Here is a 21796-nt window from a genome sequence, read left to right as displayed (position 1 = left end):
TGCTTAGATTTATCATTTCTGATAATAGTATATGGGTGTTGATGGATAATATGCAGGTTTTACACCTCAAGAATTTGAATAATTGCCAGTCTTCTTTTTGGGGTTCACTATAGTTTTGGCAAAAGTCTTATTTCTTGGGGTGAAAGGGAATATGATTCAAAATTGATTTATTTTTAAGAATACCATGCATTTGATTGAATGGCTGTTTTGTTGCCCCAAATTTTAGGTCGATGCGTAATTTCAGGATTGTTCTTTTCAGTTCTATCCTGGCTTTTAAACATTGCCAAAAACAGACACAGTGTAGACCTTGTTTCTGTAGCAATTCAATAAGTGATATCTTGCAATGATTTGCCTTTCAATTATATTAACTGAGAATTTATATCAGGCTGTTTATTTACCAACAGCTGAAAAGTATGGTCAAAACCTTATTGTAAATTATTACAGTTGCTTACAAATTTGGAACATCTCACTGATTTTGTGCTTTTTTCTTCTTCTCAAGATGTAACGTAGTCTAGTTTCCCACAAGTTTTGTACTCTTGCATATGCATTTTTATATTAATTTATTTATGGTATCCCAGGTTGACAATTTAGTAGGCAATGGTATAATCATTATAGAAAGGTGATTATTACTGACTATTCCATTTATTTATTTATTTGTTTGTTTGTTTGTTTGTTTGTTTGTTTGTCTGTCTGCCTGTTTATATTGCCCCATAAAGATCTTCCTCTTGTGGTTGCACATATTTGTACAATCTGTGTCTCAATAACCAATGTTGCCTGTGCAGCACTCTCTATTGATCTTGGTGGACAGTACACAGTGGTGAATATGCAAGCAGGATAAGGCTCAAGGGATGCTTTGTGTTGAATAAATCCAAATTTATTCCACTCTGCTCTCTCTCTGATGCCAGATTATTTCGTGTCATTTGAGAATCATATTCGCCAGAGACTGAATATAGTTATTTTTGCATTTGATAGACTGTATGGCAGATTGGTCCTGGTGTGACTTATGTAGTCTTTGACATTGTGCTTATTTATATGTGTAATTATTTCTGTAATATGCATATATTCACCACAGTTTCCCAGCTGTTTTATTACAGTTAGGTGAAGATTCCTGCATAAAGTCAGTATAGATATAATCAACAAATCCACTGGAAGATTGATAATTATGTTCATGTGATAATATTTTATTGCCAATGGTAACTGTCTAATTCATCTTGCATTTTGTCATGATACTTTCAGATTGTGCACCATGTTCATCTAAGGCTTTGCGACTCGAAGCACTTTGTCCTCGACATCACTACAAATAGATGCAATTCCAGATAGCTGATAGATTGCCATGCAAAACACCGAGAGAAAGGAGAAGAACTTATTAACTCCTGGTGGGATTTCTTTTCACAGAAATTGTCATTGATTGTACATTTTGTAGTCTGTTATCTTGATAGGCAATGCTGTAACTCCATATTAGGTTTAAAGGGTTCTCAATATGTACTGCTCATATAGAATTCACTAGTGTCCATATAAGGATGGGATGGACACAATTGATCACATATGCTAGCCGAAGTTTGGAAAAGTTGTACTACACACAACAATTAGTGAGCAGCTGATGAAAGTGAAGTAATTGCTGTGTTTTGAACCCTGCAGCTGTTCATCTTGGCGTAATTGTGGTTTTTTTGTTGGGAAAACTGTACTTTATGACATGGGTTAATTCACAAAGCAGAAAAAAATGAAAAATAAAATTGTCATGGGGCTGGGGTTCTAAAGCTCTCTCTTGTATGTCATCAGTTCATAATAGTTATCTAACCATCATCAGTTCACCTGTAGCCAACCTCTACATAGTTTAACTCCATTGGCTAAGGTGGACTTCTGCTAGGCTGTTAATTTTTTCTTCAATGTCACTCATGACTGGTGATGACTATTAAAGTGTTTTAGAACACGTTTTGTCTTTGACTATATGACTTAATGTCATCAAAGGACATGAGGCACAAGACTTTTATAGCCCAAAGTCCATATGTACTTGCTTTGTCAGGAGTTGAGTTAGATATTCATGTCATTCATCCTAAGCATTGGTAACCCTCTAAGATGTCGTGTCATGCTAACTTTGCATTGTGTATACAATTTGTTTGGTTCTCTTTAATAAGGCTCATGGAATAATAATGCTTCAATTTTTTTTATGGTAGATTATTTTCAAAAATCTCAAAAGTAGAATAAAGTGTTTTAAATTTGTGGAGGATTTTTAGTAAGGATTGCAGTGCACCTGTTTGTAAAACTACTTTTTAAAAATGCTCCATAATAGCAAGAAATGCATTAAGTTAAGTTTGTCAAATGACAGGCATCCATGGTATAAAAAAAGGCACACACTATCCTGCCTAAGTTGATATATACCAGCCTCAGACGTTTGCAGGAAATTAACTGTGACAGAGCATGGGTTGAAAAAGTAATGAAAAGGGATGTTTTTAATATTTGCCGCAATGTGCTTAGGACTTGTAGCATGAGAGAAGCATTGTTTGAGCAATATCCTTTAACACATCCATATAATGAGTGTGTTATATGTTTGAAGATTTGGGAACCATTGACTGAGTGTTTAACCATAGCCAGATGTGGAACAATAAAAATATTTGAAAATGAATGGTTTATTGCCTGTTGGAGGTTAGTCATAGACAAATGTCTGGATAGAGAAGTGGTTAAAACTGCTTTAAAAAAGTACTACTGTTGTACATATTGGGGGTAAAAGTGTGGTCACAACTTTTGAAATATGATGAAATAGATGTTTCATTTTGTCATGTGTAGTGATTGTAAAAAAAGAGTCACTTATGAGATCAAGGGTCTACATAACGTGCCTCTTGAATAAAAAGTGTTCTTAGAAATGGCTTACTGTAGTTCCTTACCATACACATTTATTGAATTTTTGCAAGCAGCTATTAGTGGTATTGTTTATACATTGATGTAATTTTTCAAAACCACAGAGCAACCAAACAAAATCAAATATATAAGATATAAGAACAATTGTTGGAATAAAATGTATTATAAAACCACCGTGTTATATATTATTATTTTGTATGACATGCTATGGAAAAAATTTGTGGAGTGAGATTTTGTTGGGATGAATCTGGTAGGGTGCAGGCTTGTGCTTTTGTATGCATTTAGTGGTGATTTTGTATTTGCTGCTGTGTTGTTATTTGATATCTACATTAAAGTAAAGCGAAATATTGTATTTCCATGCTGAAATGTTTTGAAATGTGATGCAGTATTTTAAGCTACACAACCAGTTAGCAATTTTGTATTTGTAATTCAAGATATATTTTGTATATGCACTCTCATGCAAAAGTTAACATTTGCTCTTTGGTCCTGAAATTTTCTTAAGAGCCAGTTGATCCCAATTCTAATTTTTTTCTCCTCTCTGTATTTTCAGTGCTATGCGTATCCTGCTGGCCAAGCTACCAAGACCATGGATAGTAGATGAGAAAAAGGATGATGGCTACACAGCACTGCATCTGGCTGCTCTCAATAACCATGTGGAAGTGGCTGAGCTCCTTGTGCATCAGGTAATTCACATGATATTGTTGTACCATTCATTCATTCATATATTCACTTATTCATTCACTCACTCACTCATTTATTTGTATTGTTTTGACCATAACTGGCGTCTGTTAGTTGGGTGTTCTTTTATTGGATGAATGAAATGACATGCTTATTGGCCACAGCTTCTGATATCCCTATTAGTTTTTAGTGTGTCAGGTAATTTTTTACCATAATAACTTAAGAATGTGCATAGGTTAGGTTATGAAACTAAAGGAAAGTAACTGTGTGAAAACACACACTTTTATAGTTAAAGAACCCATCATCTTAAGAAAAGTATTTCAGTAAGTTAAAATAACATTGAGTTGTCAGAAAGAAAACTGGGTATGTTTTATATTTAGCCTGGTAAGGTCTGTTTCCAGTCATGTTTCTGGTCAAGCTGGGTTGACCTTACTTGGTATGGCCCATCTCACTGGGGTAAGGGGGTCACATAATGATAAGCCCACCATGGAAAGTCATATTAAAGAAGTGCTTCTGATTTAACTACAATGATGGTAGGCAAGAAAACGTGGATAAGATTTGCTGCTTATGTTTGGTGAGATGATTGTAATATGACAGCTAGTTAAAATGGGTTCTGCTGAGGTAGTTCGGCCTAGCTGGACTGGAAATGTGACTTAAGGCTGGAAACTTGCCAATTTTCCCCATCACAAAGCACATAAGAGACAAACCTTATAGTTATCTGGTGATGCCATTATGGTAGATTTTGGTCTGAACTAGCCCTGGTTTGAACAGACCTTTAGATAATGTATTGTGTAATTGTTGTGTAACAGTCTGTCTCAGGGCATGCATGAGTTTGGATATAGTCTCACGCCATGGTTACATGTCAAATGTAATAAATGCGTTAGTGGAGCATATGTCTTATTAATGTAATACCCTAGTAATGGTGTGCCATGAGTGCGTGTAAACTATCCCTGCCTTACCTTTACAACAGGTTTGTGAAAATGTTGTAGTTGAGAAAATGCTTGCCAATTTTATAGACTACAATGGTTTTAATATAGGTGATCCATCTGGTTTTGACAGTTTGAGGGCAAAAATATAAAAAAAACAGAATTCAGAAAGACAAGATAGAGCTAACTTTTGTTTTACCCATACCCCCTCAGCTGTACTTCTATGCTATTGCAAACACATTCTTTATGAATATGCTTTCAGGGCAAGGCCAACCTTGACATTCAGAATGTGAATCTCCAGACCCCATTGCATTTATCAGTAGAGAGGCAGCACACACAGATTGTACGGGTAAGTTGTGTTGATTTTCAATGGAAAAATAATGTCTTTTTGATGGTTATTGTAATCTGAACCGATGAAGACTGATAATAGATAATTATCTCATGAGAAATACCTACACAATAAGCTATTTAGGTTGTGGATGAAAAATTGACTGATGTTGACTTAGCAAGAATGATAGAATAATATTATAGTATGGTGCAAGGAAGAAAAGCATATTCTTTTTATCAAATTGATATTTATGTATGTTGAGTCATTTAGTCATATTTCACTCTTTGGACAGTGGTTTGCTGATATTAGACTGTAGATGATAACATCCCCCTCCCTCCTCAAAAAACTGTTTGATGGTACTTTTGAATATGATTTTGTTGTTCCTCTAACTGTGAAATATTTCACAAATATTTTACTTCCTTGTTCAGCTTTTGGTGAGAGAGGCATGTAATCTTAACATCCCAGACAAGGATGGTGACACTCCCCTCCATGAAGCACTAAGGCATCACACACTATCACAGCTGAGACAGCTACAGGATATGCAAGATGTTGGCAAGGTGAGGTTCTGATGCAGGGGAAAATGAAGGGTAGGAGGGTGAGGAGAGGAAGTGGGAATGTGAAAGGCACATTGACAGATCTGAAGCAAATATGTTTTTGTGGATGTGCTTCAAGTGTGTGTGTGTGTGTGTGTGTGTGTGTGTGTGTGTGTGTAAGAAAGCAGCTGGATATTAAAAGGAATACAGAAAAGGTTACACTGTGTGAAAATAAACTAAGGATAACACGTCAAGAAAAACTATAATTATTTTCTTTATACAGTCTAAGTATTTAAAAAATCTGACAGAAAGATGTTCATTCTGGTATCCCTTATCATTTAATCTTGCAGCTCTTGATGGGCTTGGGAACTCAAGGTGCAGACAAGAAGTCCAGTGCATCCATTGCCTGTTTCCTGGCAGCTAACGGTGCAGACCTGAACATCAAGAACAAGAAAGGCCAGTCTCCCCTGGATCTCTGTCCAGACCCTAACCTCTGTAAGGCTCTTGCCAAGTGTCATAAGGACAAATCTAGGTAGGTCATGTATGGATTTTGGAGAAGCAAACATCACTAAATAATTGTGCTAATGGTCCTTGCTCACAAACTGGAATTTATTCCAATAGCTGATTTGATAATAGAACATTGGCGGTGATTATAAAGTTTGTCAGATTCAGACAGTATTTATTGTTCTTTTGGCCTGCTCTGAAAATTACTGTATCAGTCCAGTCATTGTGAACATTAATTGTGTTCTGTTCCAGTGCTGGTATGACCCCTGCCTCTTCCATCACGCTGCGCCAAGACGAGGAGTCTCTTGAAGAATGCATGGTGTGTTCAGACATGAAGAGGGACACGTTGTTTGGGCCGTGTTGTCACATAGCTACCTGTAGTTTGTGTTCACCCAGAGTGAAGAAGTGCTTGATGTGTAAAGAACAAGTGCAATCCAGAACCAAGGTACATTGCATTGTCATATTGATATGACTTATGTGATTTTGATGATTGGAATTCACTTTAAGGACCTTGTTTGGTTAACAATGAAATCTGCACTTGAGTCAACAGGAAGGTTGTTGTAGATAGAATATGGTGGCATACACTCATCCTTGTAGAGCCACTTAATTATTTACGTCATTTCCAATCCTAATGTATGACAAATTATAGCATTAACTTTAAGAAATAAATATTCTACCTAAGTGTATATTTAATTCTTTAAGTAATTAATCACCTGACGTTGATGTTAATTTTGATTTGAATTGCAAGTGTTTCAGGTATTTTTTCCCCTTGATTATGTAAATAGAATAACAATAACTTTTTTTAGTTTTTTTTAAAATGACCATGTTTTTGTTTTAGATTGAAGAGTGTGTTGTGTGTTCTGACAAGAAAGCTTCAATTCTTTTCAAACCATGTGGACATATGTGTGCTTGTGATGGTAGGTACAATATTGCATTACAAAGCTAAATGATATTCTTACTAAAACCAAATCAGGCACATTAAGATAAAGTGTAGACCTTACATACAGATTATATAAATTGAATAACAGAGTGCTTGGGATTTTTCTTTCAAAAAGGTTTCGACTACTTTTACATTTGTATAAAAAACCTTTGCTTTGCTTTGGTCTTCAAAAAGGTTTCGACTACTTTTATGTTTGTATAAAAAACCTTTGCTTTGCTTTGGTCTAAAACATTTTTTATTGATTCGTATTTCAGGTTGTGCTGCTCTGATGAAGAAATGTGTTCAGTGTAGATCTTCCATTGACAAGATGATCCCATTCATTGTTTGTTGTGGAGGGACACGTAAGTGAAAAGCAAACAACTGTAGATATATTCACAGTTATTAATTTTTGGGGGCCCTCTCCATGTACTATGGGAGTTTTGTACTTTTGTTGCATAATTAAAAAAATTCAGGGTTTTGGTTTTTGGAGCCATTTTGCCTAGATGTTAGTTGTCTGCCTGTGGTGAACAAAATTTTTGATGTCTGCTTCTTTATGAGCAGGATATCTAAAGCACCAGCATGTTTTGATAACAAAATTTATTTCTATGGAAAAAGAATGTAAGTAGAGTTTTTTTCCTGGATTGGCAACTTGAAAATTGCAATGATGACTTGTTTAGCTTTGAAAATATCATTTTAAAAACATTTTTCACTCCACAGCTCCTCCCACCGTCACACCAGCTGGAAAGAATGAAGTGTTGAACAATGTTCATGATGTCCAGAAATTGCAGCAACAGTTGCAAGATATCAAAGATCAGGTACAGTAACAGTAGTGCTAATGGCTGGTTTGTATACAAAAAGCAATACAGTGTTTGTTTAGTATTTTACAGGTATTACATTTCATATAGCAATTTCTTATCAACTTGGGTCACTTGCAAATGTTAGAATGTACTTTACTCTCAGAAAGAAATGGTTATATTAGGTTTTGGTAATAATTAGAAACAAAATTAATTAAAAAAAAAAAAAAACAGTATATTCAATCTATTTCATCCTTAAATAAATTTTGAACGTTCTATTTTCTGTAGTTCAGAACTTGGCATCTCAGGTGTATATTTCAAATTGGAATTCTTATTCGTTCCAGACTTGCTGTCCAGTCTGCATGGACAGGCTGAAGAACATGATCTTCTTGTGCGGCCATGGCACGTGTCAGCTGTGTGGAGACAGGATGTCAGAATGCCCCATCTGCAGGAAAGGAGTGGAGAAGAGGATCCTTCTCTATTAAAAAATACAGCAGCAATGCTGGAGCCTGTTTCACAACTCTTCTTGTGACCAAAGTTACCGTTTTTACAACATAGACAAATTTGGATTTTTATGTCATACATAAGACATGGGCTCTTAGCTCAATTTTATTTATTTCACCCACAGACTTGCTATAAAATAGAGTCGGAAGTGATATTGTCTTAAAGGTGACACTGCAGGAACAGGTGGTTCTAAGTGAAGGTTAAACAGGGTTAAATCACCTCTTAGGTGAGACTAGTATTGTTGTTGTAAACTTACTGAACCATAATACTTGGAGAAGTTTGAAAGTGGATGATGAGATTAATTATTGGATATGGTGTCATGTTTAGAAATTGAAACTGAAATTGTAACAACATTCGTTGCCAAATAGAAGAGTTCAGCATTCAAGCTCATCTTACTTTCAATGTAGTTTGTAAAAGTATTTGAATTTTTTTCTTTAAAACACCACATTAAGTGTAATTTTATATGTCAGTGATGTTATTGCAGCTAGTTAAAATGTTTTCATCGTCAACCAGTCTCCCTGGTTATTCTTGGGAGTATTTTGAGGAAACATAGTGACTTAATCATGTGTGTTAAGTAATCTCACCTCCAACATTTAGTTACATCTGAGTAAACGTGAAATATTTTATATAAATTTTGCTTGACTCATTGTTTAAACTACATACCTCCATTAAAAAAGTGTTATGTTCTCAGAGATGAACTTATCATAGAGCTGTCCCATCACACTGACCATTTGAATAAGTACTTTTTTAATGCACCATAGCAAAATGGTTTATGACATTTCCTTATTCTATTTATATAATGCATGTTTGAATTCTTCAAGTATGACCTTTCCTACCCATTTTTGAAGGGAACAGTGCAATCAAAGAGTTAAAGGAATCCACAATGCAGATGTTTATAGAACAAGCATGGACTAAAAGAATTGGGTACTTTGCTTGACTTAAGGCAAGTGTGTTATATAGCATGTAATAAAATTATAAGAATTATAGATTAATAACAAGCAATGTTGCTTATAATTGTAAACTTATATGTGAATATTATTGTATTATTTTAATATGAGTGACTAGGACCTTAGTCATGGAGAAATTGTCTGTATTTGACAGAAATGTGCGTGAACCGGGTAACAGGTTGCCAGTAATGTAAAAATATGCCAATTATTGATACAATAAAAAGCTTTTTATTAAACACAAAACAAGATTTTGATTTTGATCTATTTTTATTTTGACCAGTATTTACTTACAAAATAATAATAAAAGCAGAGCATGAATGATTTGTCATGCTAAAGAATTGCTGGTACACTATGATTTCTCAAACAAATGGCATCTTCACTTTATCAACAGTATCTTTGCTCCACTTTGAGAAGGAATGTGCTAATATAGTCAGAACCTGTGTCTATGAAAACAATCAACAGGTGAGCCATTAATTTCATTATTTCAAAATTACTGAAATGCAGCAAAAAAAAAGAAAAGAAGAAAAAAAAAAACACTTAAAGGACTGAAATAGAAACTGCTAACCTGATATGCCAGTTGGTCAACTTTCTCACATTTGAGTCGAAATACTGTATCTAAAAAGAGCCATGCACTGAACAAATGACTCTGCTATCTCACGCCACTGGACTCTGCCCACTATCAAGTAAACTGAGAGCTGCCATGGCATTCAAGCCCTCTCTCCACCTTTGGAAGGTGACAGTCGACATCCCAAAAGATCTAGAGGCATCATCACCATCCTATCTTTAGGAATTGCTTTTCATTTTTTGTGCTTAACCTATTTCCTATTAAGGTAAGCAGTCATATTCTCCTTGCTCTTTTAGTTGAAGGTGTTCCCTCACTTCCCGTGGCAGGGCTACTAGTTTGTGAATGTGTCTGGCGAGTTCTTTTCCTCTTGGGTGAGTCAGGTGTGGCTGCTGTCAGTATAGGGGTACTTGAAGCCGAAGACTTGCTTGTACTCTTTGTTGTTTGTACTGAAATACAACAATTCTGTCTAAAGCATGCCATAATGACAAATGAATTATTGAATTAAAATATACATATTTTACCAAAATGAGATGTATGTAAATGGGCTAAATCTTGACCTATCTTCAAGCGGATAAGTTCAGAAATGATAAACAATGTGTGCATGCAGAGGTAAAATGAATACTCTTTTTCTCTGTTCTCACTGCACTGACTAAAAGAATGAATTGAATGTGACTCATTTTGCCCCACCAGTTCCCTAAACAGCATCAACTTTTTAAATAAAATTTTCTCCAATCAAGTGTTTTAATTAGTTATTTTTCTTTATTATTCTGATGTTTTTTTTAAGTGGCCTTCTTTAGGCAATGAAGCTATAATTATCGGTATAGCTTCTACCAGAGGCTGTGTAGTCATCAGCACCCTCTGTCCAGCCTCCTTGCTCTTCTTCACTTTCTTAACATTATCTGCTTTCAGTATTTCACAGTCTACTTACCATCTTCTGATCCTGTATCTTTACCTCCGCTCGTCTTAGATGGTTCCTTGTTCATGAGATCACCATACTCTGCTTCTGGCAGGGAAAATTCATTGCTTTTATTCGGAAAAGGGAGAATCTCAGACTCATTCTGAAATGAAAGAACAGAAACATTAAACATATATTAAACCACTGGTCAAATGTTTATCTAGATAAAACCGAGAATATATTTCACAATACTCTTAGTACAGCATAAATAAAGTATTTTCCTTCTTTTATTTATTTATTTTGAAGGGTGAGATACACATTTTAAAAAATTTTTAATCCAAATTAGAAAATCAAACCACAAGTCAATGACCAAGCAGTATTACAAGAGGACAAAATAAAACTTGTACACATATCTACTTAACTACACAGCAAAAAAAATCATAGATGATCAATATCCGAGAACAGCAAATAAAAATTCTTACCAAAGCTTGGAGATCATAAAGAGTGGCAAGGTATGCCCAGATCTGTTTTGATGAAACCTTTCTGTAGCTTGGACTGTTCAGTTTTTCATGGATAAATAGCATCTGGAAGTGTCTGTTCACACCTGAATACAGGAAAAGATTAAATACCATACATCATTATTGTCATGCCTCAGTTGGGACCCTATAGGGGAAGGGTAAATTACCTTCCTATTTGACAAGAGGGATCTGTAAGACAGAACAACAGAACACAACATACCTATATTCAAACGGTAGGCAAGTTGCCAAAGAGTGAAAAGATACTTACAGCTAAAAATATAAGCTTTTTCACACTCAGATACGTAGCTACATGTGCACCAAACTTCAAGCCTCTGACTTTAATCGTTAAAAAGATATCATTATCATGTGTGAGTCCTAGGACTTGTAGGAGTATGAAAATTAGGAACCCCCAAACAGATTTGTTTCCCCAGATCCTTCATATTAAAAAAAAAAAAATTCCAGCATTGAGCAACTTTGCACTCTTTTCTAAACATCAAAAGGACGGTATTTTTAAAGAGAAAAATTACCAACCTCTCTCTCCCCTTTTACTTAAACCAACTAAAAAAAATTAAAGTTTAACAATACATTCTCATGTGCTGTGTCAGTAAAGCAAACTTTGAAAGCTGGTGGTGTAAATGATATAAATGTAACAGGGATATGTCACGTTATTATCAACAGTTACAAACTCTTAAATCTAAGGCTTATCTCACATTCTTACCGACAGGTTTGTGTCCCCTCATTGCATGGAAAAGACTAACTTCCATGTCCACATTCCAAGCTGGATCATCTTCCGCCATTTCTAAATACTGAAGCTAAATTACGATCACTATTCATCTTCGTAAGACTAAGAGATTAATAGATGCCTCCAGTACATATATGATGTTTAATTTTTTAATTAATGTAAGAGTAGTTATAATATTAATACATGAATTTTACTGTTGTGATCATATGATGTTAATAAAATAATTTCTACTGACAGAAAATAATTAGTTGTATGGAATGTAACTCTGCTTACTATGATCCAGCCTGTCTTGATTGTTATGAAACCCTTCTGTATAACTTATAGGGATACTTTAATTTCATCAAATATCAGATAAAAATGTAAATAAGTATTCAAAACGGCCAAAAGAAAGATTGCATCGAAAAGGTGAATTCGTGAAGTTAAACTTCCTGGCTCGATTTGGCTTTTGCTTATAGCCTAAAAAGCCATATTCCGCCATCTTGCGGTCTGATTTTGTCCTGTTCTCTGCGCTCACCTAGCATTGTATCTCTAGCTGCCTGTGGGAAAGACGAAAACGCACGCGGAGAGCATTGACATTTCAGAATGGAAACGTATCTAAGGAACCCGGTGAATTGCGAAGAAGACTGGGACGATCCAGACCAAAATGACTCTGTTCCCACTACAGTCTATTCACATACCTTTACTAATTCCAGCCATGAACCACAAAGATACAGTGCCAAAGCAAACAGTGGCTGGGATCCGTGGGAAGACAAAAACCCAAGTTTTGCCGCTGCAACCCCCGAAGCAGGTTACGACGATTTCCGAGGCAGTAGTAACTCTAAAAGAGGGTTTGGCCGGGGTGCGTGGATGGAAAGAGAGTCCTCAAGTAGCAGAGGCGGGCGTGGGAGGAGAGGATTTGGTGGGGGCTTCGGCAACAGAAGCACTGACGACCACCGCAGATTGGAAGATAGAGATGGGTCGGACTCGAGTCGAAATGACGGCGGACAAACAGAAAGAAGTTTTGGCAGAGGTCGGGGATTTGGTCGGTCAAGGGATCGGAGTTCAGACTTTGGTGGAAACACCATGAGCAGAGACACTAATGATTATCAAAATAGTGACAGAGGCAGTAGAAGGGATTTCAATTTTGGAGGAGGGGGTGATAGTGACACTATGGTGGTACCAAGTAGCAAGGTTGGGAAGATTATAGGTATGTTTACTGTAGTAGGCCATCCTCTGCTTCAACTAGGTAAACATACAAGCACGGTACAATGTATATTTATGTATGACATGTTCTTTTTTTCATAATTGTTTTCTGTATCTGGACTGTTCTTATTACCAGGTAAAGGTGGCTCCAAGATCAAAGAACTTCAGAGTTCCAGTGGTGCTAGGATCAAAGTAAGTATTTTATAAATAATATTTGTAAATATAAAATTAAAGTATTCATACTGAGAACTTCTTGATGACTTAAACAAATTTTAATTCTTAAAAAAAATATGGTTCTTGCAATTTTAAACAAGCACTCTCATCCTTTGTGTAATGTGCCAACAGTCAGAAAAAGTATAAAATTGGAATAAAATGATTTAATTGATTTCTTTTCTAAAATATTACATTTATTAAGATTGGTGAAGCAGGAGCACTAGAAACAGATGTCCAGATACATGGGAGCAAAGAGGCAAGGGATAAAGCCAAAGAATTGATAGAAGACCTCTTGTATGGGGAGAAACCTTGTACAGTCCAAAGTATGTAATTTGAACAATAGGTGCTGATTGCTTTAATCTGACTTTGTTTGTGTTCATTATTGACAGCATCACTTCACAAATTACTTATTAAATTTAAACAAAGTAATAAATGCTCATCTAGTTGTAAACTGTCATTAGTGTGGTAAAGGTACTTGGAATTATGTTAAAGATCTTGGAATATTATGAATTATTCAATTTTTACGTTGTTATAAGGACTAACTGCTGTCTCTTTGAATATGAGAACTTCCTGTTTTAATTGTATTAACTCAATAATATAATGAATGTGAACTTTACAATAATGCGCTGTATGTCTTTTTGTTTTAATAGCCCCAGCAATGCCAGAGAGGCCTAGGATTGACTGGGGCAAATTGAGAGAAGACAGAGCAAAGAATGAGGCATTAAAGTGGAAAGGTACTGTTTATATCATGATTATAAGCTTTTCCAGTTTGAAAGTGAATTCTTATTCATTATATTCATTCATATGCAAAAGATTGTCTTGCAGCTGCATAACCTTAATGTTATGGGACATTGTTTGCATAGGTTAAACTATTTTAACTATCTACAGTGTATAATGAAATTAATAATGGGAATTAATAATGGGAATTATAAGGAGGGGTGGACTAATGAGGTATGTACATTCAACTTTAAACCAGCTTATATTCATCAATGCGTGCACAGATGTCGTTATGTTATATAATTGGTCACAACCAATATCATTAATTACATTGATCTTGAATTGGACATTTTGAATTCAGATTACCCTCCACTTAAGAAACAATTTTACATAGAAGATCCAGCAGTTGCTAATATGTATCCTGAAGAAGTGGCAGAAATTAGGTAAGACTGATAGAAAGATTTTGCATAAGGTAACTGAAAATTAAATTGCATTTGATTTATTGAGTTGCTTAGTTGCTATACCTTTCATTAACATTTATGAAAGGTATAGCAACTAAGCCATTCATTAACATTTAGTATATCAAAAGAGATCAGAATGATTTCTTAAAATATGGATTGTGAATACTAGTACATTTTATTTCAGGAAGATGAATAATAACATCACTGTAGAAAACTATAATGAAAATGCAGATGTCAAGATTCCAAATCCAATCAGGACATTTGAGGAAGCCTTTAGTCACTATCGTAGGTCTTTTTGTTGGTACCCTCTTGTAACATATTACAGTTGAGAGGTGTTTTTTATTTAGGTTGTACATTCACTTGTGTTGAATTTTCTAATACTCTCAGAATGTGAGGCCTTAAAATTCAATTCTTAAAATGTGGTTGATAGAGTGAATTTGTCAGTTGTGTTCATGTTTTATTTCAGCTGAAATATTGGATGAAATAGAAAAGGCAGGATTTGTGAAACCCTCTCCTATCCAGGTATTCATTGTTTAAAGCAGGTCTTACCAATTTAGATGATGATTATATGAATTATATACACTTTCTCTATTTTCTCATGAACACTTGAGCATACCTTACATGAATCAGTTTTATTTTTTTGCACATTTTGATACAACAGGCTTTAAATTAAATGATTTGTAACTTTTTTCTAAACGTAAGTATTTTCTGTGACTTGATGTGTCATATGTTTGAAAAACAAAAAAAAAATGTAGCTGAATTATACAAAATCGAATTTTTTTATTCGGCACTTTTTATTAATAATTTTAACAACCTTTCTATAGTATACAATATCAGTCGCTAATTTGGCTTATTTTCAGTGTCAAGCTTGGCCCATAGCTTTACAAGGAATAGATCTGATAGGTATAGCACAGGTAAGAGACATCTTCAAAGCAGAAAGAACATGGTTAAGTAAACAGAATGCAAATTTAATTGATGACAACAACAAGTAATGTATTTGAATAGAGTGCAATGTGCTACAGAGAAAGTTTCTTGGAAAGTATATTTTGACATAGTAATTGATTACTATTGAAATGTGAGGTGACATGTTCAAAGAAAACTTGGTGACCAAGATTTTTTTCTTTTTTTGTGTGTTTTTTGTAATACACAAAGTTTATCCACTATCATTTTTGTAATGCAAATTAGTATATCGGTAAATCAAAGTATGATAGAAAGTATAAGGTTGATAACCACTTGGCATAATTGGCTTTTTCACAGTTTCATGTTAAAAAACAGTTGTGTATTTCACATACAGCTTGGTGTCTGATATTTATTTATTGCATAAAGTGTTGTATTTCAGACTGGCACAGGTAAAACCCTGGCTTTTTTACTACCAGCACTCATCCACATAGATGGACAGTCAACGTAGGTGACATTTTTAAATGCAATTTTTCAAAAATTTTCATTTTGCTTTTTATCCCTTTTATTTTCAGATTTATTTCATTCGAAATAGTCCATGAAATTAGCCAGTCGTTGGAAAATTCATTTTCACAAATTTGCACTCTTGTACTTATCAAAAAGATCAATAATTGTACAGTCTATCATTTTGATTTAACCATGTTTGGATGGTCCATAGCTCTGATATATCATATTTATGCCATATTCTCAATGTATTTTAGCCCACGTGAAGAGAGAGGGGGAGCCAATGTTTTAGTCTTATCTCCCACCAGAGAATTGGCATTGCAGATAGAAAGTGAGGTTAAGAAGTACAATTACAGAGGAATCAAATGGTAAAATGACAGACAAAATCAGTTTTTGAACTGCCTTATTAGAGAATGATAGTATTTAAAATTGCCTGGTAAACTTGATTTTATTTTTTTACAAGCAAAGAGAAAAAAGAATATATTCCCCATTAAATTTAACAAAAATTCATTAAAAAGAATAAATCGTTATGGCCATTAGTTTCCTTTGAAAACTTCTCTCTTTGGTACTTTTATAAAGACAAGGGTTTCATCAATAAAACATTAGGTTGATTTTTTTATTAACCGTAGTAAGTATTCAAGGTCATAAAAGTTGAAATTTTTTACCAATACACTTAATGTGGTCCTCAATATTTCAGCTGCTGCGTGTATGGTGGCGGCAACAGAAGGGACCAGATAGAAATCGTCAGCAGTGGTGTAGAGATTATCATTGCAACCCCTGGAAGACTCAATGATTTGATTATGAATGGCATCATTGATGTCAGAAGTGTCACTTACTTAGTAAGTCTACCAGAAACATAGTTTACTAGACTGTGCAGGACTAAAAATAATGTATCAAAATGTGTCATTTGGCAAATTTGAAATTTTTTTCTTACCAGATTGATTGACTGAAAAGGAGAGCATTGACAAAAAATAAATACCTTGACTACCACAAACTTTAAAAAATAAGCAAAAATTAACACAAAGTGTATCTTTTTGACAGGTTCTTGATGAAGCAGACAGGATGCTTGACATGGGTTTTGAGCCACAGATTATGAAAATTTTGCTTGATATCCGTCCAGACAGACAGACAATTATGACAAGGTTTGTATTTAATAGATAAACAAAGATTTGATGTATTTTTTTTTTCCAAAAAGATTGGCCCCTTTCAGAATAGAAAACTTACAAGTCTGAGCCACTTGAATATTTTCCCACAGGATATCTATTCAGTGTCTATTCGCAGATTAGATGGCAAGCTTTGTAGTAGGTCACCATACTTGACCCTCGCACTAGTTAGTCCCCTATTCTGAATGGGGCCATTGTTAGAGAAAAAGCTGTCATTTGACAAATTTATTCATAAAAGATCTACTTTGCAAACTGCTCTTCAGATTTCAGTATTGTAACTAACTCATCTAAGTTGTAAGCATTTTCAGTGGAATTTATTTGTTTGAATATTGCTATTGATACCAGTGCCACATGGCCAGAGGGAGTACGTCGCCTGGCCAACTCCTACCTGAAGGACCCAATGTTGGTGTTTGTGGGAAGTCTAGATCTGGCTGTAAGTGAAGTGTATTGACAATGCTCCTTGATGTGAATAGGCCAATTTAAGTCAGTTTACATATAAGTGTCTGATCAACATATTTAATAAACATGGATTTAGACACAAAATAGATACAAAAAACTCAAAAACTTTAGTTATATTCTGCAGTACTGTGTTTTCATATTTTTAGTTACATGCTCGGGAAGAATTGTTAAACATTCATTTCTTTATGAGGATTGTGTAGTTTATGCTTGAATTAAGTTTTTTTCTGACAACAGGCTGTCCACAGTGTTACTCAAAAAGTAGAGATTTTGGCAGATGAAGAAAAGAGACCAAGGGTATGTAGCCTAAAGTTTAAGAAAAATTTACTGTTATTGTCTTATTATTTTATTTCAAGTAGTTCAGAGTTGGCTGTATGTTTTGACCATGATTGAACACTTATGAACAGATGAATTAATGTCACAATAAACCCTCAGAAATCAGAGGAATATGAAATAATGCTTTCGTATTTTGTATTATTTATGTTACACAATCGTTTTGTGGGATCTAAGGCCTTTTGATTTGTTCTTTTGCAGTTAACAGAGTTTTTGACTCATGAACTGGGGCCAGAAGATAAAGTCATTGTCTTTGTGGGAAAGAAACTTGTGTAGGTATTAACATAAATTTCAACATGGACATTGAGACCAATCGTAATTGACTGCACTAAGATTGAAATCCTGATTACATTAAATTTTATTTAGAATAAACAATATTATAATACTTCAACTGTCAGTTTACCTCTCTTATTTAAATTTAAAGAAGTTCAAGCGTGGTTATGCATACTAACCTGTTCACTTCTATCTTCTCCTTTCAGAGCTGATGACATTTCAAGCGAACTCAGCCTGGATGGTGTGCATTGTCAGTGCATCCACGGGGACAGGTGAGGGCTTGTTATTTATACCTCCCGAGGAAGTTACATTATTTGGGAAAAAAAGCCCTGTCATTTCAATACAAAATCCTTTCTTTTCTATAAATAGCTAATTGCTCTATAAATTCAAACCCCTACAGATGTTTGTTGCAACAAATATAAAAAATATTGAATTATGTTTTTTTTAAATGATTTTTTAAAGATCCATTTTAAAATTATTTTCATAATTACAATTGTGTTTTCACCTGTAGAGAACAAGAAGACAGAGAGCAGGCCCTGGAAGATCTGAAGACTGGACAGGTGCAGATTCTCATTGCCACTGATGTGGCCTCCAGAGGACTGGACATAATAGATGTCACGTAAGTAAAATGTTCATAAAACCTATATTATTTATATGTATGACATATTATTATAGATTAGGTCAGATTAAGATTTATATAGCCAGTAAATATGTAAAAATATACAGCATTGGGAATAAATTGCCCTTTAAAAGTATTGTTGTGTTAAAAACCGTAAAAGTTAAGATGACAAGCGCATAAGAGATTTGTTGCTTATTCTAAGCTATCAGTTAAGTATTTTTCTTATTCGCCTGTTATTTATATTTCCTATCTTAGACATGTTTTCAACTATGATTTCCCAAGAAATGTGGAGGATTATGTGCACAGAGTTGGTCGTACAGGTAGAGCAGGGTGAGTTTCTTTTTAAAGAAAACACTTAAGTACTTAAAACACATGAGTAAAAAAGTGTTGTCTGCTGTTTACTCTAAATAGATACCTTCAACATCTACAGAATACAACATGAAGGCAACTCAAATATTGCCAAGGGTTGCCATAAATGAATTTTCAGCACCATACAACTGATATCAGTGATTATAAAGTACCTTCTTAATTCAAGTTTGTTTCTACCTATGTTGCAGACGTACAGGCACATCCATCACTCTGGTGACCAGGGGAGACTGGCGGCAGGCTCAGGCCCTCATAGACATCCTGGTGGAAGCTCAGCAGGTATGGACTGCATTAAATTCATGCCTCTTTAACCAAACATTACTGAATAAATTTTCAGCTTTGTTTATAATTAAGAGACAGGTTTTGAAGTTGATGATAACTTGGAGTGGAAAAGTTATAAAAGATTGATTACCAGTGGAATGAATTAAGCATGAAAATGAAATATTTTTAGTTGGTAATCATCAATTTAAAATGTATTCAGTTAAGTTTTGCTGTGGTCTTCTACAGTTAACTGCAAAAGAACAGATTAAGATGAGCTAATGTCAACCTGTGTTAGTAATCTTAAATTTCAATAGTAGAGCCAGCCTAAAATATTTTAACTCTGTATAATTTCTATATACAGGAAGTTCCAGATGAGTTGATTGAGATGGCTGAGAGGTTTTCAGCCTGGAAGGAGAGAAAAGAGCGAGAAGAAGGTGGTCGCAGGGGTGGCAGGGGATATGGTGGCGGTATGTTTGGGGGCTCAAATAGTTTTGGTGGTGGAGGAGGTGGTCGTGGTGGCCGCAGACGAGAAAGAGGAATCACAAATCCATTGTATGGCATAGCTTAGTTCTAAGAGGCTGATGCCTGTGGAAAAGTCAGTATTATGGTGCTATTACAAGAAAGACAGGGCATGGACCAATGATCTGCTGAAGTTCAGTTTTACACCTATGAGATTTCTTTTATAACAAAAAATCCTGTATTTTTTATGACAAGAAGCATTATGTAAGTGAGTTGGGGACAAGAAAATGTCAAAACGGTGCGGTCAGTTTTCCACTGAATAGTTCAAACTGCAGCGACATCTTACATTTATCCAACAGCCATTTAAAATATTGTACATTGTTACTCAAAATGTTCCAAGTTATTGTACCACCAGCGTTAGCGCTGGCGGTACACATGGTTTTAGTCCCGTCCGGTCCGTTCCGCCGGCTCCGCCGGCTCCTGCGGCTCCGCCGGCTCCGCCGGCTCCGCCGCCATGTTACCGTTACCGCTTCTCCTCCTAAACGGTAAGGGCCCCCATACCCATCTCTTGGATTTAGGTCACCTATAATCTCAACTCATTCCACGTAAAATTTGGGCTTTGTCGGTATTGGGGTCTAGGTGTGGCACTCATTGCAATGCACCCTTGTCCAAAAATGGCAAAATTAAATGCTAATTATCTACCCTACGGAAGGAATTATGGGAAAAATTTCTACAGACAGCTTTCCAAAAGTCATATGTGTAGATTTCAAATATGCCCTTGGATTTGACCTTTGACCTTTATTTCAAGGTCAAACGGGCAAAAATTTTCAAAAAAATGAATTTTTTTACGAAAAAAAATTTATTTGCGCTGTTATTCAGACACCACACAGACTTAACCAATAATATTATTGGAAAATGTTACCCTTCAGGTCATCTTTCATCTGTGTGAATTTGGGGTCAATCGGTGCATTTTCACGGGTGTAGCGGCCATAAGATACCGAAACTGAAAACTGTCTCTAATTCGGGAACCGTTAATGCTAGAGACCCATTCTTTTTTGCATTTTGTAGAGCATATAAAGCCCAACACTGGAGGTGGTCTCCGTTTTTTTGTATTCCATACGGTTTTCGAGTTACGCTGTATCAAAAAGTACATATTGGTGGTGAAAGCAAAAAGTGCAGTACGGTAATGGATAATAAATTTTGAACTCCGGAAAAATAAAACATAAGGCTTGGCAAAGCAGACAACTTGTGGTCAAAAATGACATTATTTCATCAAATTTGAACTTCTGGAACTTCAGAGCACCTCCCATTTCAAGAATTTTGACCAAAATGACCTTTTCTTTATTTTAATTAATTTTTTCTGTAGGAAATTTATGGCACATTAAGGTAACTCCGAAATTATAACATTTAGTCCCTTATATCTCCAAAACTGGAAGAGATAGGTCCATAGTTACTATTGAAGTTGAATAGGAAGTCATATACTGGCAATCTTACTGTGACCTTGAAATTGACCTTTGACCTACTTTTCACCATGAATTGAACTTTGCAAATTTTGCTTCCCTTTTATCTCCAAAACTGGCAGAGATAGATCCATAGTTACTATTGAAGTTGAATAGGAAGTCATATACTGGCAATCTAAATGTGACCTTAAAATTGACCTTTGACCTACTTTTCACCATGAACTGAACTTTGCAAATTTTGCCTCCCTTTTATCTCCAAAACTGGCAGAGATAGGTCCATAGTTTCTATTGAACTTGAATATAAAGTCATATACTGGCAAGCTAAATGTGACCTTAAAATTGACCTTTGACCTACTTTTCACCATGAACTGAACTTTGGAAATTTTGCTTCCCTTTTATCTCCAAAACTGGCAGAGATAGGTCCATAGTTACTATTGAAGTTGAATAGGAAGTCATATACTGGCAATCTAAATGTGACCTTAAAATTGACCTTTGACCTACTTTTCACCATGAACTGAACTCTGCTAATTTCTTTCTCTTTTAACTCCAAACCTGGCAGAGATAGGTCCATAGTTACTATTGAAGTTGAATAGGAAGTCATATACTGGCAATCTAAATGTGACCTTAAAATTGACCTTTGACCTACTTTTCACCATGAACTGAACTTTGCAAATTTTGCCTCCCTTTTATCTCCAAAACTGGCAGAGATAGGTCCATAGTTTC

At 35.1% G+C, this 21796-nt stretch overlaps 3 protein-coding genes across 4 annotated transcripts in view; 2 read left to right on the top strand and 1 right to left on the bottom strand.

Moving 5' to 3' along the window:
- Nucleotides 1–9235, top strand: part of LOC106179550 (E3 ubiquitin-protein ligase MIB1-like) — a 42838-nt gene extending 33603 nt beyond the window's left edge. For both annotated transcript variants that reach the window (XM_087000994.1, XM_087000993.1), the window contains exons 14-22: nt 3407–3539; nt 4723–4809; nt 5217–5345; nt 5672–5853; nt 6078–6270; nt 6664–6742; nt 7020–7106; nt 7462–7559; nt 7883–9235. In XM_087000994.1, coding sequence (XP_086857120.1) covers nt 3407–3539; nt 4723–4809; nt 5217–5345; nt 5672–5853; nt 6078–6270; nt 6664–6742; nt 7020–7106; nt 7462–7559; nt 7883–8023 — 1129 coding nt within the window. In that variant the 3' untranslated portion in view covers nt 8024–9235. The remainder of the gene's footprint in view (nt 1–3406; nt 3540–4722; nt 4810–5216; nt 5346–5671; nt 5854–6077; nt 6271–6663; nt 6743–7019; nt 7107–7461; nt 7560–7882) is intronic.
- A 2-nt stretch (nt 9236–9237) lies between these two features.
- LOC106179604 (MRG/MORF4L-binding protein) lies at nt 9238–11829 on the bottom strand. Its single transcript, XM_013563321.2, has 4 exons — nt 11686–11829; nt 10932–11053; nt 10483–10612; nt 9238–10000 (listed from the first exon to the last, which is right to left on the bottom strand). The coding sequence occupies exons 1-4, from the start codon at nt 11762–11764 to the stop codon at nt 9828–9830; spliced, it is 504 nt and encodes a 167-aa protein (XP_013418775.1). The 5' UTR covers nt 11765–11829; the 3' UTR covers nt 9238–9827.
- Nucleotides 11830–12168: 339 nt separating this feature from the next.
- LOC106179540 (putative ATP-dependent RNA helicase DDX43) lies at nt 12169–20018 on the top strand. The gene is made up of 20 exons (XM_013563240.2): nt 12169–12895; nt 13028–13083; nt 13307–13427; nt 13755–13838; nt 14183–14264; nt 14467–14567; nt 14749–14804; nt 15143–15196; nt 15622–15686; nt 15941–16051; nt 16381–16522; nt 16725–16825; nt 17192–17279; nt 17540–17599; nt 17837–17907; nt 18115–18180; nt 18420–18527; nt 18783–18857; nt 19085–19172; nt 19516–20018. The coding sequence occupies exons 1-20, from the start codon at nt 12292–12294 to the stop codon at nt 19720–19722; spliced, it is 2340 nt and encodes a 779-aa protein (XP_013418694.2). The 5' UTR covers nt 12169–12291; the 3' UTR covers nt 19723–20018.
- Nucleotides 20019–21796: the final 1778 nt, after the last annotated feature.

Source organism: Lingula anatina, chromosome 1, assembly GCF_051362555.1.
Source record: "Lingula anatina isolate TDL-2025a chromosome 1, LinAna3.0, whole genome shotgun sequence".
Classification (NCBI taxonomy): domain Eukaryota; kingdom Metazoa; phylum Brachiopoda; class Lingulata; order Lingulida; family Lingulidae; genus Lingula; species Lingula anatina.
This window is presented reverse-complemented; position numbering and strand designations above follow the sequence as displayed.